The sequence below is a fragment of the Lotus japonicus genome, chromosome 5, assembly GCF_012489685.1.
Source record: "Lotus japonicus ecotype B-129 chromosome 5, LjGifu_v1.2".
Classification (NCBI taxonomy): domain Eukaryota; kingdom Viridiplantae; phylum Streptophyta; class Magnoliopsida; order Fabales; family Fabaceae; genus Lotus; species Lotus japonicus.
The window spans coordinates 17,992,925-18,019,839 of record NC_080045.1 but is presented as its reverse complement, the minus strand read 5'-3'; the positions used below and the strand labels follow the sequence as shown (position 1 = coordinate 18,019,839).

At 38.6% G+C, this 26,915-nt stretch overlaps 1 protein-coding gene and 1 pseudogene across 1 annotated transcript; one reads left to right on the top strand and one right to left on the bottom strand.

Moving 5' to 3' along the window:
- Nucleotides 1-1,253: 1,253 nt before the first annotated feature.
- Nucleotides 1,254-20,805, bottom strand: LOC130719216 (laccase-15-like). The gene is made up of 7 exons (XM_057569845.1): nucleotides 20,719-20,805; nucleotides 14,284-14,435; nucleotides 13,909-14,153; nucleotides 13,346-13,474; nucleotides 12,470-12,964; nucleotides 1,629-2,084; nucleotides 1,254-1,533 (listed from the first exon to the last, which is right to left on the bottom strand). The coding sequence occupies exons 1-7, from the start codon at nucleotides 20,803-20,805 to the stop codon at nucleotides 1,403-1,405; spliced, it is 1,695 nt and encodes a 564-aa protein (XP_057425828.1). The 3' UTR covers nucleotides 1,254-1,402.
- On the top strand, nucleotides 20,804-25,199 carry LOC130719215 (cadmium/zinc-transporting ATPase HMA2-like; annotated as a pseudogene).
- Nucleotides 25,200-26,915: the final 1,716 nt, after the last annotated feature.

Here is a 26,915-nt window from a genome sequence, read left to right as displayed (position 1 = left end):
TGATCCAGTAATAGCTTAATTAAGGAATCATTACGTTGGTTTCTCAGCTGACCCACACTGCTACCTATAAATTTATTTGTATACCAACACAAACTGATGTTGAACGGGTTGGTACATATCAAGTGCTCGCGTTTGAGTAATATAATATATTTTTATAAATTCTAAACTAAATTTAAAAAATAATAATTAAATGGAAAAAATCAAGATAAATCAGACAAATTCAGAAACAATAAAAAGAAGCTAGCTGGACAAAAGACAAAGAAATCTACCCGGTAACGCACAACATGAACAAAAGCTTCTACATAAGTTTGTACAATGATTCGAAGACAAAGTCAAATAAATTGAAGCAAAGAATAAAAAACTAGCAGAAAAGAAGACCGACAAACACTTTTCCTTATGGGTGTGCTTGGAATTACCTCCAAGTGCAAAGAGATCATAGTGCACTGAGCAAGACCGAGAAGTCTCGAATAGTGATAGTTTGAGCTCTTGGATTGAATGGTAAAAAAAGTTTTACACTAGCATTGAGTTGGGTTCCAGTATAGAAATAATATTGATGGTGATAGGACCAAAACCCTAACAGAGAAAGGATGTTGTAATAACCTAGCCGCCTACGTAATAAATGTTCAAAAGTCATTTTTCAAGGTACAAGTGCTCCCTTTTATAGGGGTACATAGAAACCCTAAGAAACAAACTAATTGAGCTATTTGGGTCTTATAAATATCGGCCCAACAACCCATGCATCCACTCCCTCGCCCTATGGCGGTTGTCTATTCCTCAGGTATTAGCCCTGGCTGATCCTTCTCAGTCGCATGTCGCTTGGTGGTTTGAGCTGCCCTTTAACTATGATTGGCGGAGCCCTTACTGTGATGAGGGATGGATCTCGCCCAATCCAAGTTGGTTCTATTTTATCGGATATTCAATCCCTAAATTCGACATCTAAACCAATGGTGATCGGGTGTTGTCAAAAAAGTGATAATCGATCCAATAATCCAACCCAACCCACCAAAATGCATGTGTTTGGTTCTGTTCAAATTGGACGGATTTGCGAATCTAATTATAGACGCTTTCACAAAATTACTCACACCACATAAAATGGAGTTGAATAACATGACAATAAAAAGTTGACAACCAATTTTATTTATGTTATACACTAAAATTTAATATGTTGAAATGACAACCAACAAATTGTAATTGACACTTTAAACATAATATTCATATATTAACAACAAATTACATTTGTAATTGTACGCAGCTACCCCACTTTCATATTTTATTTTTGTAACACAATTTAACGTAGTGAAATACAAAAAATCAATATAATAAAAAATACAATGTAATCAAGAAAATTGAATACTTTATATATTACAACAAATTGGTTGTTGATTGAATTGATTAACATTGACTAACATTGTGGCATATCTAGGGGTGGTGGTAGCATCTTTTCTTCAGGGTTGTTACCATTCTTCACAATGAAAGTCATAGCCATGCCCCAAGAAAAATGACGCTCTAAATGGCAATGCATGAACCATACACCTGATGTATCAAGTAAATTCTTTTTAGAAAACCATGATTTAATTGAATGAATAAAAAAGACAACGAAATTAATAATTACTTGAAAAATACATTACCTGGGTTCTTAGCCCTGAATCTTATGGTTATCCAACCGTTTTTGGGTATAGCTATTGTATTCTGATAGGGAGGGTCAACAAGATTATACTTCAATGAATCTTTCTTCCTGTCGAAGTTCCCAAATCCCCATCCAACCACATAGAAACTCATTCCATGCAGGTGCATAGGATGTTCTGGTCCTGCCAATAAGTTAGTCCCTTGGAGAACAATCTCCACTGTTGAGTCATACTCAAGCACATTCGACTTTGTAGCCACTGATGGAGTATTCAGAATTGCAGGAAGATTACTAGTTGTAAAATCAAAATTCAAGGGTGTTACATTAGGGAAATTTTCCCCAAACACACCACTAATGTTGTTGTAGTAAGCCTGCAAAATGTTGCTGCTCGCTGGCCGTTCAAAGCTCACATTGTTCATACTAGCTGAGAGGCGGTTACCATTTGGGCCCATGTAAGGCCCGAGTTTTTAAGTTTATGCTAAGTGAATAAACTTCTTATTCACGATTAGGGTTGATGTAATGTGAAGGGAAACCTGAACGAAAGTTTATTAAATGAAATATATTTATGAAGGAGAAAGTTCAGGAAAAGTTCAAGGATTGCATTATGATCGATAAAAGTTATAGCACGAACGTTTTACGCTTAAACCTAGGTCAGAAACCCTAGTATATAGCTAATTTTCACTTTTAGGCACGCTGGCAGTTAATTCCAAAAATCTTCAGAGAAATGTTAGAACTTCTCTTTTTCCATATATCACAATCGTTTCGAGGCGAAACTCTAGGATCTACGAACGTCCGATTCCAATCATCGGAAGTTTGCCGAAACCGAAACCCTGGTATTTCAAAACCCTAGAATCACCCGACTATGGGGACTTTATCTATTCAGAGCTTCAAATGAATATTCTACACGCGTACACCCATTTCTCTTGATGATTTCAATCTTTCTTCCGAAGGAAGTTTTCTATTCCGACATTCGATGCAAAAAGCAACTTATCGGGTAAAATAGTTTTATACCGACTATGCATTAGTTGCCAAAAATACAAGGAGACCTCTCTATAGTTTTGGAATTCTGTTGCCAAAACATATCTATTAATTCACGGAGAATGACGCCGGAAAAATCAGATTCGCGAAACTTTCATTTTCCCGCGAATTTCCACCTTCTATATATAGCAAAAAAATGAGAAAAAACAAATATCTTACCCATTTCTTCCCAAGGAGGCCGCGAGTTTGCTAAGGAGAGGAGGAGAAGAGATTTTGTTCAATCCTTGCTTGATCGTTGATTAATCAGTTGCTGCTTCAAGGTTTCGAGGTATAGTCGCTAATCCTTACCTCCGATCGCTTTTTCCATAGCTTTTCTGTAGAGTTTTCTGAGTGGATAGTTTATGGGTTTTTGCAAAACTATCCTGAATCTTTCATTTCTGATTCTAAACCTCTTCTATATGTGCCCAAGATCACTTCTGCCGGGTTAGATTTTCCGTTATGTCGCCGGAATTCCGCCGGAATCAATTTGAACCTAAAATACCCATTTTTGGAGTTTTTGGTGTAAAGCTTCAACCTTTAGGCTGAAAACTATCGCCTTAGCTTAGTGCTAGTAGGATTAGTTGTCATAAACGTCGTTGGTGACGTCCCTGCAAAATTTTATTTTTGGGATTTCAGTTTTGAAAATCCTAAGTTAGAAATCATGACCAAAATACCCCTGCGACAGTTTTCGATCCGATAATTTTTCCGAGTTCAGAATACCCTTAGTTACGGCTTATGAAAGCATAGGAACCAAGTTTGATCGAAGAAAAATCGAGCCCCTTAATTGTGAAAAGTGGCCGAGCCTATTAGAGGGGGAGGAGGAAATTTCCTTTTCCGAAAACTTGTCTTTTCGCGCTAGATTATCGTACCTTAGAGTATATATTACTTCGAGTAACCTTAGTAAGTATCGATAGCTTAGTTTCCGATAGATTCTGATAGTATTCTGTGATTTTATTGTAAAGGTGCTTTTGAGGATTTCCCCGAGGACCAACACTTTGAGTGCGAGGAAGCACTAGTTGATCATTCTGGAGAAATTTCAGGTGAGGGCTTCTCACTGAATCTCTAGTTAATGCTTAGGGTCGATGTTTCGACATTGTTTACTGTTTATGCACTGGAATTGTGTGTGATTGGAAAATGTTTTCTGAGGCTTCGGCTGACAATGTAGATGATTCATCTACTGAATGTTTTTGAGATTGTCTTACATGCTATGTGCTATGTGGGTAATCTAGGATGTGTGGTGCATGCTTTATATGCTAAGTGCTAAGTGTTTATGATGCGATTTATTGATATATGACATGTTGTTGATTGTGATGATTTAAATATGCTCTGTACTGGAATCTGAGATTCTGAATGGTGAGAATAGCGGGCAGGTCATGCCGATTTTATTTTGAGAGTTTTGAGAAAGTTTGATAGGACGAACGAGGTTCGGGCCTTAATTTTGTTTAGTGGATCGAGACATCCTCTGGAAGCGACTTGGGATTGGGAGATCCTGCAAATGTATAAGACTTGCGATAAGACAAAATGGAATCTATTTTATAAAGAAAATTCATAAGACCTTAAATAACCTCAAAAATCTTTAAGTAATGATAACAACCTCGAAGGAAGGCATTGGAAGTCAAATCATAGTTTTGGAAAAACGAGGAGTGTCGTCGGATCCAAGTGTTGAGGAGTTTGGTAAGTTCTGAGTATGTTGGTACTCCTTCGCTCGTTGAGCAGTTTGATAGCCATCCAAGGGATGAGCCGAGAAGCTTCACTGAGGCGTGAGACCTTGTGAATGCGAGATACTCCACTGAGGCGTGAGACCTTGTGGAAAGCATGGATCTTCACTGAGGCGTGAGACCTCGTGAACAACATGAAGCTTCACTGAGGCGTGAGACCTTGTGAATGCGGGATACTCCACTGAGGCGTGAGACCTTGTGGAAAGCATGGAACTCCACTGAGGCGTGAGACCTTGTGAGAGCATGAAACTTCACTGAAGCGTGAGACTTCGTGAGAGCATTGATGACCCGAAGAGTCATCGTGAGTGGTTGCACTCATTTTATGATTATTGTATTTTGTCGCAGAATCGACTTTACCTTAGGGTAAGCTTTTAGAGACATTAATTTAGCTAGAACACGTGGCGACGTGTCGAGTGAGGTCGGAGACGTTGTTTGGCTAATCACTGCATTGCATGCACTCATTAAGTGGTTTAAACACGGCGAGATACCGGACCACGGCGGATTCCAAAATTGGTTATAAGACCAGGATTTCCGCGTAAGAGCGCTGCTAGGTGACTCTTAGTAGCAGACCGAAATGGCAGGCCTTCGTGTTTTATGCTGATCTGACTACCCTTGTGTGGTGTAAGAGGCACGCGGGCCGAAATGGCACCACCGTGGCTGGTGAAGGGCTGATCCGTTGATGTCCATCCGTTCCGGAATGCATATTGGTTGACTGGGTTAACCTGCATATCATATCATGCAACATGCATACTAATTTAGTTGTCGAATGTGATTGTTATTTGTTAATCCTATTTGGAACATGTTAATTGTTATTATTGCTGTTATGTACATTATGGAATATGCAACCCTAGGATGTTATCCCTAGCTATAAGCCTAAGTGGCTATTTATTATTTGTACCTATTGGGTTTATTATCTACATAGTTCCTTAGAGTTGACCCTCGCGTCTTCTGTGTGTGCTTTGGCGAACAAACGCCCTTTGTCAGATGTCTTCGGCGGGCTGATTCATGATGGTTCATCCTTCGGGAGGAACTAGGGTTGAGATGCGGGAACTGGAGTGCATCGCGGTAGCGAGAGGAGGACGGATTGTGTACCTAGACTTAGTCGTTCTGGATTCAGATTCGGACGACGATCACGCTAGCATGTAGGATTGAGTGTTAGTGTGAGCTCCTCGAGATGGGATTAGTGTAGGAGTAGAGTCTTAGCTCTGAACATTATTTGTTTTCTTTGGGGACAGGGTAGTTTCCCACCTATAGCTTTTTGTGTGGTTCTTTACGAGAATCACAGAGAGTTGGTTGGACTTAGGAGGTCTTGCTTCAGGCCGATGGGCCAGCTTATTCTCAGTTTTGAGGGATGGTGTTGCGGACACTTGACCTTTCTTGTGGATTGTACCTTTTGCCTTCGGGCGTTACACTTTTCTTTCCGTCACTGGAGGTTTACTCGTGACGAGGTTACTACTACAGCGGGGGCTGTTTATATATTGTATATTAGCTCTATTACTTTTCGCTTTTGAGTTTTATTTAATTCAGTCTTGTCTTAGTTATTATCAAAAAAAAAAATATTCACGTTTTTCCGCATTAAGTTTATTTTGGTTACTAAAGTGACGCCACCGAAATCGGGGTGTTACATTGTGGTATCAGAGCACGGTCGAGTCTTTCGGGAGTTGTTGGGGAATAGGTCTTCTGTGCTAGGTTATGTGACTCTGCAAAGAGTGAAAATTGATTGTCTGCAAGCGATTTTTCGCTTAAAAATTGATTGAAGTTATTGCTTAATCATATTGTATAGTTATACTAGATGCTATCTTATGATGAGTACTAACTGTTTGTTTAACTTAACAGAACATGGTGAATACTAATCAGCTAGCTGAGATGATGGCCACTATGGCCCAAGCGGTAACAGCGCAGGCCCAAGCGGTAACAGCGCAGGCAAATGATAATGCGATGAGGCGTGCTGCTGAGGAGGCACGTGATCAGCATCAGCGCCAGAGGGAAGTAACTCTGGACCAAAACAAAGGCCTCAATGACTTCAGGAGGCAAAACCCACCAAAGTTCTCTGGTGGTACTGACCCAGACAAAGCGGATCTCTGGATTCAGGAAATCGAGAAGATATTCGGCGTACTACAAACTGCTGAGGGTGCCAAAGTGGGCATGGCGACTTATCTGCTACTCGGGGATGCTGAGTACTGGTGGAAGGGCACCAGAGGAATTATGGAAGACAATCACGAGGAGATTAGCTGGAACTCATTCCGGACCGCATTCTTGGAAAAGTATTTTCCAACAAGTGCTCGGGATGAGCGGGAGTCACAATTTCTGACACTCCGTCAGGGAGGTATGTCGGTACCGGAATTTGCTTCAAAGCTGGAATCTTTGGCGAAGCATTTTCAATTCTTTCATGATCATGTGAATGAGCGCTACATGTGCAAGCGCTTTGTAAATGGACTGAGGCCTGATATTGAGGACTCAGTGAGGCCGCTGGGAATCATGCGATTCCAGTCGTTGGTTGAGAAAGCCACGGAAGTGGAACTGATGAAGAACCGGAGAATGAACCGGACTGGAACTGGAGGGCCGATGAGGTCGGGCTCTCAAAATTTTCAGGGCAGAGAGAAATTTCAGAGCAGGGGGCCATATCAGCGTCCTGCTGGAAGAGGATTTACTTCAGGATCTTACATACCCATGACGGGTACTGCTGGAGGTCCCGGAGATCAGACTTTGAAGAAGGAGATGACCTGTTTCAGATGTGGGGAGCCGGGGCATTATGCTAATGCTTGTCCAGACAAGAGGCCCAAATGCTGTAATTGTAACAGAATGGGGCACACTGCCGATCAGTGCAGAGCACCCAAGACGGAGCCAACCGTGAACACTGCTCGTGGAAAGCGTCCTGCGGCTAAAGCAAGAGTTTACACCATGGACGGTGAGAGAGCTGAGGGGTTTGTCAGAGGAGAGCGCAAGAACGATGGTAACTTTCTAACCATTCTTTCTCTTTCTAGTATGATATGTTCCATTTTTCTTGTACAGTGTGCAAACACACCTATCTTACGTTTATGGTTTACGCTTTGACCTTATAGTTACTACGCCTATTATGACTTTACTTTACTGTTACTCGTATTTTAGCTATAGAAGTTATACGAGGTTTAGAATGACACGCTAAGCCTAGAAAGTAGTTCTGCACCAATGCGTTTAACAAGAAGTTAGAAGCTGAAGATTGAATCTTAGAGAGATTCCTTATGGGTAGTATACGTGTTATGTTGAGGGTGTGTAGTTCCGTAGCGGAATCATTTAAGAATTTAACATCAGGATATTGTGACTACTGGATGATAGGAACTCATTGACTGTTCCAGTGGGTTTTTCTAAATTTCACCTTCGATGTATTAGGCTTGATCAACTTAATATTGAGGGGGTGATATTCGGAATCAGAGCTGGCTATGGACTTTGATAGAAGGATTGGTAAGATTAACTTGATTGGATCGAGGATTAGTCGAGTTGGGAGGAAAAAGTTCGCATTTAGTATAAGTTCTCTTGCGAAGGAGATATAGTTTGAAGAAATGGATATTCATTTAGGAAGCATTGAAGAATTAACGGACATTAGAGGTCCAAACTTGTTGAAGGTTCAGGTTTTAAGTCTATGAACTGTTGTCTTAAGTTTCTAGGACTCGAAGTTGGGTAGAATTTGATAGAGAGATTAAGAAGTTGATTGACGAGATGGAGATCAAGTTACAGAAAAGGGAAGTGTTAGTATTAAGATGAACACTTGAGGTTGTCATATTTGGACAAGTTGCTTAAAGTCTAAGAGTGAATGAAACTTGTTATGGATTTTGGTGATACGAGCTAGAGATTAGTGAGTGAATTTTGCTATGTGGAATGAGAATCTTAGGGTAAAGATTGACTTCAGAAGCTGGAGATCATATTCGAGTAAGAGTTTTAGTGGTGGTATCATTGAGGATTGTAGTTAAACCTCGGCAAGTTGAAAGATGATATGTCTGTTGAGACGCCGTTGGTCAACATTGGGACTAGAAGAGTGAAACAATCGAAGAGAAAGCAGAGTATTTTAGTGAAAATTATTTGGAATAAAGACACGGACGGTGTTATGTGAGAGTTAGAGGAAAAGATCAAGGAATAATATCCAGAACTATTACTGACCCTTAAGTTTCGAGGACGAAACTTTCTTTTTGGAGGGTAGTAATGTAAGGCCCGAGTTTTTAAGTTTATGCTAAGTGAATAAACTTCTTATTCACGATTAGGGTTGATGTAATGTGAAGGGAAACCTGAACGAAAGTTTATTAAATGAAATATATTTATGAAGGAGAAAGTTCAGGAAAAGTTCAAGGATTGCATTATGATCGATAAAAGTTATAGCACGAACGTTTTACGCTTAAACCTAGGTCAGAAACCCTAGTATATAGCTAATTTTCACTTTTAGGCACGCTGGCAGTTAATTCCAAAAATCTTCAGAGAAATGTTAGAACTTCTCTTTTTCCATATATCACAATCGTTTCGAGGAGAAACTCTAGGATCTACGAACATCCGATTCCAATCATCGAAAGTTTGCCGAAACCGAAACCCTGGTATTTCAAAACCCTAGAATCACCCGACTATGGGGACTTTATCTATTCAGAGCTTCAAATGAATATTCTACACGCGTACACCCATTTCTCTTGATGATTTCAATCTTTCTTCCGAAGGAAGTTTTCTATTCCGACATTCGATGCAAAAAGCAACTTATCGGGTAAAATAGTTTTATACCGACTATGCATTAGTTGCCAAAAATACAAGGAGACCTCTCTATAGTTTTGGAATTCTGTTGCCAAAACATATCTATTAATTCACGGAGAATGACGCCGGAAAAATCAGATTCGCGAAACTTTCATTTTCCCGCGAATTTCCACCTTCTATATATAGCAAAAAAATGAGAAAAAACAAATATCTTACCCATTTCTTCCCAAGGAGGCCGCGAGTTTGCTAAGGAGAGGAGGAGAAGAGATTTTGTTCAATCCTTGCTTGATCGTTGATTAATCAGTTGCTGCTTCAAGGTTTCGAGGTATAGTCGCTAATCCTTACCTCCGATCGCTTTTTCCATAGCTTTTCTGTAGAGTTTTCTGAGTGGATAGTTTATGGGTTTTTGCAAAACTATCCTGAATCTTTCATTTCTGATTCTAAACCTCTTCTATATGTGCCCAAGATCACTTCTGCCGGGTTAGATTTTCCGTTATGTCGCCGGAATTCCGCCGGAATCAATTTGAACCTAAAATACCCATTTTTGGAGTTTTTGGTGTAAAGCTTCAACCTTTAGGCTGAAAACTATCGCCTTAGCTTAGTGCTAGTAGGATTAGTTGTCATAAACGTCGTTGGTGACGTCCCTGCAAAATTTTATTTTTGGGATTTCAGTTTTGAAAATCCTAAGTTAGAAATCATGACCAAAATACCCCTGCGACAGTTTTCGATCCGATAATTTTTCCGAGTTCAGAATACCCTTAGTTACGGCTTATGAAAGCATAGGAACCAAGTTTGATCGAAGAAAAATCGAGCCCCTTAATTGTGAAAAGTGGCCGAGCCTATTAGAGGGGGAGGAGGAAATTTCCTTTTCCGAAAACTTGTCTTTTCGCGCTAGATTATCGTACCTTAGAGTATATATTACTTCGAGTAACCTTAGTAAGTATCGATAGCTTAGTTTCCGATAGATTCTGATAGTATTCTGTGATTTTATTGTAAAGGTGCTTTTGAGGATTTCCCCGAGGACCAACACTTTGAGTGCGAGGAAGCACTAGTTGATCATTCTGGAGAAATTTCAGGTGAGGGCTTCTCACTGAATCTCTAGTTAATGCTTAGGGTCGATGTTTCGACATTGTTTACTGTTTATGCACTGGAATTGTGTGTGATTGGAAAATGTTTTCTGAGGCTTCGGCTGACAATGTAGATGATTCATCTACTGAATGTTTTTGAGATTGTCTTACATGCTATGTGCTATGTGGGTAATCTAGGATGTGTGGTGCATGCTTTATATGCTAAGTGCTAAGTGTTTATGATGCGATTTATTGATATATGACATGTTGTTGATTGTGATGATTTAAATATGCTCTGTACTGGAATCTGAGATTCTGAATGGTGAGAATAGCGGGCAGGTCATGCCGATTTTATTTTGAGAGTTTTGAGAAAGTTTGATAGGACGAACGAGGTTCGGGCCTTAATTTTGTTTAGTGGATCGAGACATCCTCTGGAAGCGACTTGGGATTGGGAGATCCTGCAAATGTATAAGACTTGCGATAAGACAAAATGGAATCTATTTTATAAAGAAAATTCATAAGACCTTAAATAACCTCAAAAATCTTTAAGTAATGATAACAACCTCGAAGGAAGGCATTGGAAGTCAAATCATAGTTTTGGAAAAACGAGGAGTGTCGTCGGATCCAAGTGTTGAGGAGTTTGGTAAGTTCTGAGTATGTTGGTACTCCTTCGCTCGTTGAGCAGTTTGATAGCCATCCAAGGGATGAGCCGAGAAGCTTCACTGAGGCGTGAGACCTTGTGAATGCGAGATACTCCACTGAGGCGTGAGACCTTGTGGAAAGCATGGATCTTCACTGAGGCGTGAGACCTCGTGAACAACATGAAGCTTCACTGAGGCGTGAGACCTTGTGAATGCGGGATACTCCACTGAGGCGTGAGACCTTGTGGAAAGCAGGGAACTCCACTGAGGCGTGAGACCTTGTGAGAGCATGAAACTTCACTGAAGCGTGAGACTTCGTGAGAGCATTGATGACCCGAAGAGTCATCGTGAGTGGTTGCACTCATTTTATGATTATTGTATTTTGTCGCAGAATCGACTTTACCTTAGGGTAAGCTTTTAGAGACATTAATTTAGCTAGAACACGTGGCGACGTGTCGAGTGAGGTCGGAGACGTTGTTTGGCTAATCACTGCATTGCATGCACTCATTAAGTGGTTTAAACACGGCGAGATACCGGACCACGGCGGATTCCAAAATTGGTTATAAGACCAGGATTTCCGCGTAAGAGCGCTGCTAGGTGACTCTTAGTAGCAGACCGAAATGGCAGGCCTTCGTGTTTTATGCTGATCTGACTACCCTTGTGTGGTGTAAGAGGCACGCGGGCCGAAATGGCACCACCGTGGCTGGTGAAGGGCTGATCCGTTGATGTCCATCCGTTCCGGAATGCATATTGGTTGACTGGGTTAACCTGCATATCATATCATGCAACATGCATACTAATTTAGTTGTCGAATGTGATTGTTATTTGTTAATCCTATTTGGAACATGTTAATTGTTATTATTGCTGTTATGTACATTATGGAATATGCAACCCTAGGATGTTATCCCTAGCTATAAGCCTAAGTGGCTATTTATTATTTGTACCTATTGGGTTTATTATCTACATAGTTCCTTAGAGTTGACCCTCGCGTCTTCTGTGTGTGCTTTGGCGAACAAACGCCCTTTGTCAGATGTCTTCGGCGGGCTGATTCATGATGGTTCATCCTTCGGGAGGAACTAGGGTTGAGATGCGGGAACTGGAGTGCATCGCGGTAGCGAGAGGAGGACGGATTGTGTACCTAGACTTAGTCGTTCTGGATTCAGATTCGGACGACGATCACGCTAGCATGTAGGATTGAGTGTTAGTGTGAGCTCCTCGAGATGGGATTAGTGTAGGAGTAGAGTCTTAGCTCTGAACATTATTTGTTTTCTTTGGGGACAGGGTAGTTTCCCACCTATAGCTTTTTGTGTGGTTCTTTACGAGAATCACAGAGAGTTGGTTGGACTTAGGAGGTCTTGCTTCAGGCCGATGGGCCAGCTTATTCTCAGTTTTGAGGGATGGTGTTGCGGACACTTGACCTTTCTTGTGGATTGTACCTTTTGCCTTCGGGCGTTACACTTTTCTTTCCGTCACTGGAGGTTTACTCGTGACGAGGTTACTACTACAGCGGGGGCTGTTTATATATTGTATATTAGCTCTATTACTTTTCGCTTTTGAGTTTTATTTAATTCAGTCTTGTCTTAGTTATTATCAAAAAAAAAAATATTCACGTTTTTCCGCATTAAGTTTATTTTGGTTACTAAAGTGACGCCACCGAAATCGGGGTGTTACAGCCCACACATGTTGAAGTATTATTTTTATCATCACATGGTAATGTGTTAACTGACACTGTGAAGAACAAGTTTGTGGTTATGTGTAAGGGAACATCAATTGGGTGTTCTTCGTCAGCTAAACTTTTCAGTTCACTTATGAGGTTTACAGAGGCATTGGTATCACTTGAGTGTGGAAGTAAGGGCGAAGAAGGGGAGCTTGAGTTTGGAATGTACTTTCCCGTGTATTGTACTATAGCAGTGGTTGTGGTATTATCAAATGGAACCCGAAATGCACTGGAATATACTTTAGCAGCCATGTAATAATGATTCAATGGTTGGTTTGCTTTGAGTAACACATCCATTGTTTGTCCAGGAGATATTGTGATGTAATATACCTTTAGTGGCTTTACATAGCTACCATCAGTTCCAACCACTGTGAGTTGATGTTTGGCAATTGCAAAGAACAACATGTCTTGAACTGCAGCATTTACCATCCTGAGAAGATATGTTTTGCCATAGTCAACCCTAAGCTTGAAGGCTTATGCAATTTTATTAACAAAAAAGTCCAAACATGTTATTAATTAAGAAATAATAATTAAGTTCTTAAAATTCAGTTCAGATGAAACGTCACTCTAAGTTACAGGTGACGATTGTTCTACCATTAACTTATAAAAATATGTTTTGTCATATTTTTAATTAATGAGACTTTTCGAAACACCTCTCACATTCAAAGTTCAACATGTGGAGCATGGACCTTGCGGACTAGACATATGTGGATGTTGGTTCATTTCTGGGTGACCTAATTGATAGACAAATCTAAGATAGACTTTAATATTATCTTAAAATTTGTGATACGCCTGACCAATGAAATGAGCTAGCATCCATATTATGCATATAAATAATGTCACTAGCTACATACCATTATTCGAGCAAGGATATAGATCACCAGGTTGGCCATTAATTGTGTAAGCATCAGAAACAATGGGATCTCCTCCAGTTCTACGAAAATCAGTGTAAACGTCAGCAACATCTTTCTTCCACCATTCACTTGTATCATTTTGCAATGAAACGATTTAATTACTCCCTCCGTTCCAGAAAGTTTGTAGTTTAAGGTTGTGGCACAAAGAGTAAGAAAATAATTATTGATAGTATAATTTGACTAGATTGCCCTTATTTAATTTTACTAATATGATGTGCAACTAGTAAAGTATACTTAGATAGAGAAGAATGTAATTAATAGAGAAGAGTTGTGGTTGGTTAATATGAAAGGTGATAAGTGAGAGAAAATGTATTAAATGAGGGTATAGGTGAAAAAAATTAGCAAAAAATGCATTGGTTTTCTAAAACAACAAACATTTTGGGATATTGAAAAATGATACAAAACAACAAACTTTCTGGAACGGAGGGAGTAGTAACCATCACTAGTTACTCAAGTCAATATTCTACATATATCGAAGTAATCACTCCAAATTAAATATATACCTAATATAATGGTGACCTCTTTGTGAGGTTTAAGAAATGGATAAGTAGTTCCAGGTTTGGGTTGGACCACAATAGCCCCATGAACGGTGACACGAGACCAATCACTGTGAGCATGCCACCACAATGTGCCTTCCTCTTCGGAAAATATGACCTTCTGACTAAACATTCTACCGGGTCGAATTGGACATTGTGTCACATATTCAGGGCCATCTGACCACGGATATCTTGGTAGATTCACTCCGTGCCTGAAATTAAGTTTGTTGTTCCAAAGCAATCACATTTAAGTTCTTCTCTAAGAAATGTAAAACAATTTATAGTAAATAGTAGAGGCAGATCGAAGTAGTTTATATTATATAGTGGTTGGTTTCCCCTTACCAGTGGATGGTGATGTTGTAGTTAGCTCTATTATGGACATCAACAATAATGGTTTCTCCTTTAGTGACATATAGGGTTGGCCCAGGAAACTGATCATTAACGGTTAAGATGTTTTTTGTGCTGCATAGTTTTGTGTATGGAGCATCTCTCACCTACATATGCAGTTTATTCAAAACAGGTCAGTGTATATATATATATATATATATATATATATATAGCCAAGAATGTTTGAAACTTTTGTTTTGCAGACCAAGGATTATATTATCCCAAGCCCTGATATAGTCCCAATAATTAAAACCAACTGGGTCGAAATTCTGGGAGAACTTTTTGTAACTGTTTGGATTTGGTCCAAAGTCCTTGGGACGAAGGACACGGAGGATTTGTAGTGTAGAATGGGTAATTAGGGAATTATCATTTTTATCCCTAAAATGTTTGATTTCCACACTGTTTGTGTCAACCAAAATAAACGCATAGAATCTTTGGTTTTTGATTGGGTGAGTGGGATCAAGATGACTTGGGAAGAGCTTGGTACCAATTTTATTGGCCAGGTTAACTCCTCCAGAATTGTCCCACCATTCTGGTTCGATGAAGGTTTGGAATTTCATATCTGCTTTAGCCAAGTAACCTGAATTTGGGCTAGGTCGGGCAACTGGGCTAGGTTGGGCAACAACAACAGGTTTTTTCCCATCATAAGTTGCTAAGCTTCTGGTTCTATCAATAAAAGCTTGGAGGGATTGAATTTCTTGGTCATCATCTTTGTCGGCGATGCTGGCCCAAGATTTATCTGGAAGTTTGGTGAGGCCTTGAGGTATTTCATCTAAGTCTGCTTGTTTGAAGGCAAGGAGTGTTGGGATGGATAAAACATAATCTGCTTTAGTTTGTTTTGGTTGGGAAGATTGGGTCTGAGCAGTGGGCTCAATTTTTTGGACAGTGGGTCCAGATTGGTGAGCAGTGGGCTCAGATAAGATTAAAGGATCAGAGATTACAATACCTTTATTCCTTTCTCTGCTTTTGCCTCTTCCTCGTGAGGAGGAGGAGGAGGGGCCTCTGGAGGCCATGTTAGGTTCTTCCCTGCAAATATTCACGAGTAAGAAAATCAGGGAGAGAATTGTTAGATCCTTTTATATATTCAATATCGAAGTAAAAAACGCTTAAAATAGCTTGCCATCTGGCAAAGATATGTTTTGAAGCTAAGTTTTTGACATCTTTTTGTAAGATTTCTTTCGCAGATTTGCAGTCTACACGGACTAAGAATTTTTGATTAATCAAATCAGATTGAAATTTTAAAATAGATAAAACGATTGCTAAAACTTCTTTTTTGACAGTAGAATAATTCTGTTGAGCAGGATTCCAATGTTTTGAAGTAAAAGCAATAATTTGTTCCTTGTCAAAAACCTTTTGTTTCAAAATACCACCAAAGCCAATATCAGAGGCATCAGTTTCAATAATTTTGAAAGCTTGAGGATTAGGGAGATAAAGACAAGGGAGATTCTTGACACGAAATTTGATTTGTTTGACCACATTGGTATGAATATCGGACCAAGGTGGAGGATCCTTCTTGAGTCTATCATGAAGGGGTTTGATTATGGTACTGAGTTGAGGACAGAAGTCCGCAACATAATTGAGACAACCCAGGAATCTTTGTAGTTGGGTTTTGTCAATGATTTGATCAGGGAATTTATCCGTGAACTCGATGGCTCTATTGATAGGAATGATGGTTCCTTGGTGGATGTTGTGACCAAGAAATCTGATTTTGGTTTGGAACAAACTGACCTTTGTCTTGGATACAGCCAAGCCATTCCTTTTGATTACAGAGATGAACGTATTGAGATGTTTGAAATGTTGATCTAAAGTTTGGGAAAAGATTAGAACATCGTCAATGTAGACAATAGTGAATTTGGAATAAGGATTGAAGATTTCGTTCATAATCCTTTGGAATTCAGATGGGGCGTTCTTTAGCCCAAAAGGCATAACGTTCCACTCATACTGCCCAAAAGGAACAGTAAAAGCAGTTTTATACCTATCCTTCTCTTGCAATTGGATTTGCCAGAATCCAGATTTCATGTCGAATTTTGAAAAGACCTTAGCATCAAGCAGTCTGGCTAAGAGATCTTTCTTGTTGGGGATAGGATATCTAATCCAACAAAGGGCTTGATTGAGAGGTTTGTAATTAATAACCAGCCTAGGGGTTCCCCGTTCTATCTCAGCTTGTTTGTTGACATAGAAGGCTGCACAGGACCAAGGGCTCTTACTCCTGCGAATAAGTTTCTTTTCAAGGAGATCATTGATTTCCTTTTGGCAGAAATGAAGAAGTTCTTCATTCATTTGAATAGGCCTAGCCTTGGTTGGAATCTGTTTGTCTGAAAAATCTTTTTCATAAGGAAGTTCCACCATATGGCTCCTTCTTTCCCAAAAAGCGTTGGGTAGATCAGAACAGATGCTGGATTGAATATTTTCCAAAATATTCTCAATCCTTGATTTAACAGAAGGTTGTTGCAATTGATCCTCAATGGTTCTGTAAGAGATTTCTTCCCTGAGGAAGTTGATCTGCTTCTCCTTGTAGGATATGACGTTCAAAGTCTTATCTATGGGAGGTTCAGAGAATTTGAACAAGATAGGCTGTCCAAGATGCTGAACAGTGATGCCGTTTTCGTCAGTATTATAGGGGAAGAGCTTCTTAATGAAAGGGGTCCCTATAATGATTTTTTGACTCAAATTTCTGACTAACAGAAATGGAGTTTCGATTTCAAGACTACCATTTTTGATGATAGCTGAGGGGATTTTATACTTGATCTTTAGTCTAGATCCTTCAGCAGCGCTGAGCTTCTCAGTAGTTTTCTCAAAATATCTGGTGGGAATGAGTCCCTCCGAGATACAACTGGAATCTGCCCCTGTGTCAAAGAGGGCAGGGATTTCGAGAATAAAATCTCCTATGAGGATTTTGACATGGATGAAGAATTTATGAATGGTGACCTGGTTAATATTCTCCAGAAAGTCTTCGCAATTGTTGTTAGGAGCAGGATTGGAATAAGGTACAGAAGAATCATCTTCCTCATAATTTCTAGTCACTTTTAACCTCAGTCTTGAGGGAATTGACTTCAGATTGAAGGTCTTGAATAGTGACGGGTTTGACCGTAGATTTCTCAAGACGCTTGAAAGTATCTCTAAGATTGAATTTATTGGTGGTTATAGGACTTTTGGGAGGCCTATCTTCAAGAGTAGACCTGAGGCGTTCCAAATAGATTTTCTTTTCCTCAGGATCAGGGATAGAATTAATGGCCCTGAAGAGAAGATCTTGTTCATTGGTCAAAGTGTTGATGGACAAGGTATTGACGGAAGATGATGATTGAGAATCATCATTCTGAATTTGATTTAGGTCTTCAAAGACCTCAGAATCCGAAGGATTAGATTCTTCTTCATCAGAAGTTTGAATGAGGAGATTGTTGATCTTGTCCTCGATCTCAGGTTCAAGATGAAGCTCAGAGATTCTCCTTTTGAGTCTGCAATACCTGCTAATATGGCCCGGCTTGCCGCAGTTGTAGCAGGTAACATCTTTTCCTTGAGAGGGTCTAGTCTCAGGAGGGTTCTTTGGAACTTGCGAAGATTGGGGTTTTGATCTAGGCTTGGGTTTCCTATGATCATTCCTGCTAGATCTCTTTCTCCATTGTTGTTTGGGAGGAGGATCTTGCTTTCTGGGTTTAGGTTTCTTGGGACAACCTTGAATTCCGAATTGTTCGCAGAAAGTACCCAAATCCCTGCGATTCTGAGACTTCTCCTTAGTGAGTTGCTGTTGGATTTTGTCATCCTGACAGATTTTGAGAGCAACTCTTTGAATGATAGCTATGAGCTGTCCATAACTAAGGGTGTGATATGGGATTTCTCCCCCCGGATTTTGGCTTCTAAGTTTCTCACGAACTTTGTCGCCAAAAGATTTAGGAAGACCGGCCAGGAATTTCTCTTTCCAGAAGGCTTGTTGGCTGTCTTCACGGGTGTAAACCCTGGTCAGGAAGGTATCCTTATACCATCTGAAATCACCCAAAGATTTGCACTTCAGATTGGACAAAAGATCAGCAGATCTGTCCTTGATGAGGGAAGGATCTCCAACAAAATGTTGGGCTATGGTAAAGATTAAGGAGTTGACAGCATCAGAGATGAATTTGCCATCTTCCATGATAGGATTACCTTCTTCATCAGTCTTGACAGCGGTCAAGATCTGATCCTTCTCGTCTTGAGTGAGATAATTATCCCACCAACCTTTGAGCTGGCCACAGAAACCAGCAACCAAGACTTCAACGATAAGAGATTCAGGACAATTGTTGGCGGTAACATAGGCAGTGGCTACCATAGTCATATTTTGGAGGATTTTGGTGATGCCATACTCGTTTTCACCATCAATATTCCATTCATAGACATTGTTGGCACTGAAACTTTTGAAGTTTGAAGATTCTTCTAAAAGAAGATCAGGAGCAGTAGCTCTAGGATAGTAGAGCTTGGTTTCTTTTCTCCACTGATTCTTAGAATTGTGAATGACAGTATTGACCGGAATACTTTTGATAGATTGAACGTCAGACTTCATAGATTGAATATCAGAATCAGACTCAACCTTACCATCTTCAATATTATTTAAAGAAGTAGAGGTATTACGAGTAGAAGTACGAGTTTTTGGAGGAGGAGGAGCAGTAATAGTGGGATTAGAAACTGCTTCCGGAGTAGGTTCCGGAGTCTCAGGAATAACTTGTTTGAGAAGCTGAAGTTGCTCTACCACATTTTGGAGGAGCTCATTGTCAGATTCCTTTTTTGCTCGAAGAGTTTGAGCCGAGTGTCTGGAACGGCTACTGATTTGAAAAGGTTTGAAAAGAGGTTTTTCAAGTTGACATCCTTTAGGGATATCAAGATTAGAAGAGGAAGGTTCAATCTTGACCTTTTCTTTTCCTTTCCCGGAAGAGGAATCCTGCACTTGGGATTCTCCAAGAATTTGAAGATACTTATTGGTATAATTGGATTGTTCCATGAGGTCTTTGATGTCTTTACCAGTGACATCACCTTCTTCTTTCCTAGTCTTGAAGGGAGAAGCTAGGACAGGTGTAGATTGAGCTCCTTTAAGAAGGAAAGGAGTTTTAGGTGGCAGGTTAGAAAGGGTTTCTTTTCCATCCTTATGCTGCCATTTAACCATGTCAATTTGGAAGGGGTAAGATTTCCAATTCTTGTTGGCATAATCTTGAAACCATTCAAAAAAGAAGATGTTTTGCTGGGTTTTCTCAAGGAACCCATAGAATTTTTCTTGGATCTTCTTTCTCTTTTCACCCTGATACTTTGCAAAGAACCATTTTCTTTGCTGAGTCCATCGGTCAGAGTAGAAATCTGCCTTGATACTTCCTTTGTCGATGACGAATTCAGTAGTGATTGCTCCAATGAAATCAGAAGTTTCTCCAGGGGTTTCTAGAGAAGAATACGTTGGAGATAAGGTGGATTGATGATCTTCATCACCCTTGTCATAGGTAGTCTTGACAGGAGTGGTATTGACATATCCAGCTAAATGGATAGTAGATCCGTCATGAGAGAGGGAAGGTCGAGCACTAGACTCAGGCTGGTTCCTTCTAGTCATAGAAAAAGATCTTCTAGACATGGCGGATTGGAAATCATTTGAGGACGTCCTAATAGATCTAGGGATAGAGAAGGAATTTCTCCTATCAAAGATGAGATCTACTTGGCCAGATTGGTGTTGGATGATTTCACGAAACTCAGGAGTTTCAGCAGGTTGGGCTGGAGTAGCCTTTTCCAAAGACCATTTTTCTGGAAGGGTGATATCACTCCATTGGATGGTTTTGGGCACAATAACATTGGCCTTATCATAATCTGTGAGGAAGAGGGTAGTTTCTCCAGATTTCTCACAATTGGTTCGCAAGAAATAAGATTTGATAAAGTTCATTACCTTGTATTGAACCCTGTAGATCAAAGAGATTGGAATGGAATCTTCTTTCATATCAAGGCCGTGAAGCTTGATATTTAGGAAGAGGACATCAAGGATGTTTTTATCTTCCAGACTAACAGTTAGATCTGGGAAGCATATATATATATTCATTGTAGTATATAGCTTTTGTTTTCACACCAACATTTGCATATGAAATGTCTTAATTTCAAAATATGAGTTATGTTGCAAAATATTCTTTCCTCTCTCTTCCTTATATACCATCACTTAATATTATGTCTCTTAGTAATTGTTACCTTCAATTTTCACCTATCACAACTCTCATTATGCACTTAACCAATAATAGCATTTTGCTCTCCTTAATATAACACAACTTTAGATAGAGATATTTCAATCAAAATATTTATCAAAAGACAAATTCTTAAAGTAGGTACATAGTCTTAAACAACTTATATTTTGAAACGGATGGAATAATTAAAAACAGATAGTAATATTAATATACATACCACGAACTTGTGATGCCTCAATACGTGGCAAGTGAGCAGGACATTGAAGAACAAAAATCCCAAAACTTGAAGGACTAAGATTTTCATGGAGTATATATGAACTGATTATGAGTTGATTTAATTTGTGTTTTTCAGGGCTGATAAAGATTGGGGTTTTGATGGTTACCACCAAGATTTGGTTTGGCTCTACAACTGGAAGTAGGGAGAAGGAGAGACGTCAACTCTCTTGCTCGAAAAAGAGGGAGGACCTTTCCAGAGATCACAAATTCGCAATGAAATAGAAGAGGATATTCACTTGTGTGTAGCCCTTTTTTACACAGCTAGCTGCATTCTTGTCAAAGTTTCAGCCTTTTACCACATTTTATACTATTTAACACCTTGAGTCCGTCATTAATGATGAATTCAGCTATTTGTCATAAAATCATTAATTGTGATTTAGACACCTCAGATCATCACTCCCCTACTTGGCATGTTTGAATTTTAAGACTAGCTATAGTGTACTACTTGTTACAACTCCCAACTACATTCTATTCGAAAATCCGAGATTATGCATGCATGTATTTATAGTTAAAGGTCGTCGTTGACATCCAATTGCATGCCATAGTTTTGGTGGGTTGTCTAAATCACATATGAGAAAGTTTGAGTTAAATAATTCATTATCTAATTATATTGAAGATAAATTAAATGAGTTAAAATTTCTATATTTTATTTATTAATTAATTTATAAAATATTATATAATACAGGGAACTCATTAAGTTGTGACTTGTGAGTTTAATAACTCACATTGACCATTTAGACAATCCCAATTTTGGTAGATTAATAATAATGTTTTGCTGCCCAACTTGTGGTTCTCTTGACTAAAATATTACGTGTACAATATAAATATTAAAAGACAAGTATATAGAACACAAAGAAGAGAGACGAGGCTTTTAGCCCCGAACATTACAAAAAAAAGGACAGTCTCATTAAATAAATATAGCACCAATCTGTTATTTCCACCTTAATTAGAGTCATAAAAACCAATAGAGGTTGAATTAGTTGGTAAGAATCGAACAGTTCCCTGAGGTGTTAATAATAAAAATCTGTTCAAGATGTATTTTGAACGTAAATAATAAAAATCAAGAATTCAGGTTCTGTGGATCGAACCCAGGTTCCCTGAGGTGTTAATAATAAAAATCTGTTCAAGATGTATTTTGAACGTAAATAATAAAAATCAAGAATTCAGGTTCTGTGGATCGAACCCAGGTTCCCTTAATAAAACACAATAGTCTTTCCACTAGGCTAGATTCACTTTATGATAGATTTGTACAATTTATAGTATTAATATAAGATTTAGTTGATTTCTTTAATAATTGGTTCAAAAAATGTTCTGTGTGGGATTCAAACCCGAGGCACCACAGAAAATATCATGAGTCCTTTCCACTGGGCTGTTACACGCTTTTTGTCATTTTATTCATTTTGTATATATAAGTATTATTTTCTTTATTGATTTTGTAAAATTACATCTGTAACTGCAAACCCTTATTTTTTACCAGTTACATCTTTCACCACTCTGCTACCTCACGACGTAATCTCGACCTGCTACTTCTCTCAAAGCCCTCGCCACCTCCTGCCTCCGCCGTCCTTGCCGTCGCCGCCTCCATCCCTTCCGCCGCCGCCTCTGCCTCCGTCCCTGCTGCGCCGCTGCCTCTCTTGTTTTGGGTCGCTTCCTGCACAGTTGTTGCCCTGTTCTCATTATCAACCTTCCATTGTTCCTCAATCCTCTCCACAAGCAATTTTCCTCTTCCTCATAAGGTAATACTTTGATCTGATCCTATGATGTTCTTCATTTTTGTAACTGCACAACCTAGGGTCTGAGTTGGTTTTGCTGCTGTTGAAATTTCCTGAAATTTTCTCCATACTCTATGCTATTAATCTTTTGTTTGTTCTATTCACACTGTGTTTGGTTATGAATATCAATTAGGTAGCTTCAATTTTGGCTTTACAGCTAAGAGTATCAGTTCAAATATCAATTAGGTAGCTTCAAATCATTCACTGAAATCTTCTATGTGGGGGGCATGGGGGAAAGTTGCAAATGACACAGTGGTGGCAAGAATGTCAAAACTGGTTGAAGAGGCTTCTAGCAGAAAATCTCGAGCACAAAGATTCATAGATAATATTTCAAAGTACTATATTCCTGGTAAGTATCAAGTACATAGACAAACTTTTCTGTTTGAGGAAATGGGAAAAAAATCTTCACTAATTGTTAAATTCACTTTCAGTGTTATACTTAGATTGATAAATATGTTTGCATCGATTTTTGTTCTATGGCAGTGGTTGCCTTGATTTCAGCTAGCATTGCTGTGGTTCCGGTTGCATTAGGAGTTCCTGATATTGAGCCTTGGTTTCATCTAGCAATTGTAGTTTTATTGAGTGGATGTCCTTGTGCTCTCATCCTCTCCACACCTGTTGCAGTCTTTTGTGCTCTCACAAAAGCTGCAGTAAGTGGATTACTGCTGAAAGGTGGAGATTATCTCGAAACACTTTCTGGAATTAAGACAGTGGCTTTTGATAAAACGGGCACAATAACAAGAGGAGAGTTCTCAGTGACAGATTTTTGTGCTGTAGATGACATTAGCATTGAGACCTTATTATACTGGTAACTTTTATTAATTAAACATAAAAATGTCAATCCATTGTGTTTAGAGATTAATTTATAACTCTTTGAAGACTAACTGGATTTTGTTAATGAAAACATTGAAGGGTTTCAAGTATTGAGAGTAAATCAAGTCATCCAATGGCAGCTGCACTAGTGGAATATGGATTGTTGCACTCTATAAAACCAGTCCCTGAAAAGAGAACTTTCAAAATTTTCCAGGGGAAGGAATTTCTGGTACAATTGATGAGATAGATGTCTATATAGGCAATAGGAGAATTGCTGTCAGAGCTGGCTGTGAAAGAGGTGATTACAAAACAGTGCCTTTAGTCTAGTTCTTGTAGGATTTCTAATTTTAGCATGTGTAATTTATGACAAGATCAATAATTCAAGAGTGGATCTATAGTCCCCTTTGGGTGCAATTCAGGTTGATTTCAATATTCTATCTGCTTCATTGCTCATAGTCACATGTTTATCATTTAATTTGTTAGTATATGCACTATGTTGAATCATTTTATCATGTTTATAGTCAATAGCCACATGCAAGTTCAAAGTCACGAGACTTCAACCCAAAAACAATATTGTGAGCCAACTCTAGTTGGAGTCTTCAGCCTAGTTGATGCTTGCAGATCAGGTGCTTTGGAAGCAATAGAAGAGCTAAACTCATTAGGTGTGCGATCAGCCATGCTGACAGGCGATAGTGCTCAGGTTGCTAAATTTGTGCAGAGCCAGGTATTTTCACAGTAATCTGTACTCTAATTAACCAACAACCTAATGACAAGTGTATGTTCGGAAACTCATCTAATACCATGGTGAAATTGAAATCATGGTTGATAGAAGCAACTTCCCTTAGCTTTTGCTTCTGTCCACCATAATCTTGGCTTCACTGTAATTTTTGAACTAGTTTCCTAACATGCACTAATGTCTAATACTGCTTGTTATGACATGTACTTCAACTTTGAACTTATAAAACTTTTGACTCATTCTCTGCAGTTGAACAAAATTATATTTCGTGGGATATCATTGAGGTATAATATTAACTCGTTATTACCGTTTAGTACGTTTATATACAACGGTAATAATGCTAAGTGCTAACAATTTGGAGAAATTTTATAGTATTTAGGATTGAATGCTACCTGTCCTAATTTGTCATAAGTTTGTAGTGCTTTTGTTGTAACAAGACATTGTTTGCAGAACTGTCGCACTAATCTGTAAGTACTTGTAATTTTTGTGATATAGTAGCTGCTAAGTATCCTTTGCCTCGTGATATAGCTGGCAACCTATAACTTGTAGCTAAGTTAATGTAAAATGGAGTAGTGTCTGTTTATAAACTTGTCTATTTATTTACATGAAGTTTTCTATATAGAACAAAGATATCTGAGTTTACAGCATTCATTTAGTGTTTATTCTTTGCCTTTTGTAGTGCCCTCGTCAGACTAATAGTGTTGATTGCGGATATTATGTGATGAAGTTCATGAAAGATATCATCACTCACCAACAACTTGTGATCCCAACGAAAGTAAGAAACTTTGATATGCGTTCGCATTGGATTTTAAAAGCTCTAATTGTAACTTAACTATATTTTTATGCTGTTTTGTAGTATTTTGAAGATTGTCAGTTCGTTTCCTACAATGAAGAGCAATTGTGTGAAGTTAAAGATGAATGGGCTGCTTATGTTTTTTACAATTGTTTTTAGTATTTAATCTATTGGATAGTTATCTATGAGATGGTGGTAGATGACGTTAAGGACGTGGTTGAGATATTATGCACTTTAGAAATTGCTTCGAATTTATGAAGCTTTTGATATTTAGATATATTGGTTTTGATCTGCTGAAGTTCAGAAAATGTTTATTTTATGGCTGAGTTGATATCCTGTGTTTAGAAAATGTTGATCTTTTTTGTTTGGAAGACTCAAATGGGGAGAGGATCCTTATGATTTGGAGACTCAAGGCACATTTCTATTGCAAAAACTCATTTATTGGAGTTTTTTTTTGCTGTCATGAAATTACTGTCCATATGCTTGCTATAAGAACAGAGGTTCTGTTTACATGAGATGTTACTGTGCTTATATGCTATACCTTGTTTTAGCTTATGTTACTGTGTTATACCTTGTTTTAGTTTGGTGATGTGTATTGATTTTGCAGTCAGCTTTCATAGCTTTTGAAATGTGTACCCTTTCGGTTAAATTATGATCAATATATCTTCTTTTCAGAAAAAAAAAAAAAAGAAATGTTAATCTTTTGGCTGAACAGGTGTGGTAATTAATTCAACCAAAATATATTATCAAATACAGCGGTTACCGCCTGAAACCGCTGTAAAAGAAGACTCAAGTACAGCGGTTATTTTAGAGAACAGCTGTTGTAGGTATGTATTTACAGCGGTTTTATTAAATCAACCGCTGTAAATAATGAGTCTTTTACAGCGGTTAGAACCGCTGTTAAGGCTTTTACAGCGGCGAGATCTACAGGGGTTCTGGACCGCTGAAAACCGCTGTAAAAGGTAAAAAAAAAAACCGCTGTAAAAGCCATTTTTTGGTGTAGTGTGATTCTATTGTGCATGGCTCTTTTCATAGAAGCTACTCCTGCTTCTCTAATCTGTGTCACCTCCTCAATAAGAAGGGCATTGCTAATACATCAAATTCACAAAAAGAAACAATTGTAATTGAGTTTAGACGATGGAAAATATCAAAATAAGCAGAACCAAAAAGGAAACACCTTAGCAAAAAAAGAAAAAAATTTAAAGAGTTCATCTTTTTAACATAGGAGCAGGGCAAAGCCTAGCTTTTCTTAGAATTTTCATCTCTCATTTTTGCACTTCTACTTCATACAGCTCCACAAGCACTTTGATATTTCTGTGATTGAAGTACATTTGTACCCAAAATTTCTCCGAATTTCAAAGAGCAAAATACCATTGCTTTGGAACAGATTAAAATCGCTAACACCAAAACTGAAGCCTTAACATAGTATATGACAGAAAATATATCAATGAGATAAGATGAAATTTTCTTAATTACACACCAAGGAACCAGTCCCCAGCTTAGTTAATATCCTCCTCAGAGTCCCGAATTATTCTCTCAGCTCCAACAAGAACATTCACCCACTGCTGGTATTCTTCAAAGTACTCTAACTGTCTGAATATTCTGATTACATGGCACACATACTATCTAGTCCATTAACTTTTGGAACAACTCGTCAACTATTGGTTATTACAGCAATAATTGATATTAACATGAAAATAGCAGGGCAAAAAAGAAACTTGTAAATCATCCTCTATCAACACTTTAGAATTTTATTATCAGTGTAAGCATCAGCTTCTTTTTGGTCTCTAGGTGCACTTAGTCAATCTTATTAAAACAGCATGCACTTATTCACTCATTCTTACATTTCGTTGTGGATTGGGGGGGGGGGGGGGTGAATTATTTTCACAAATGAGAAATAGTGAAACCCAGAACTAGAAAATCATATCTATAGAGTGAAAAAAATATGAGAAATAGAAAACAAAAATCTGAAAGCATAACAGGAAGACATTGGAGCACAAAGTTCAATAAATTTGCCTGGTCAT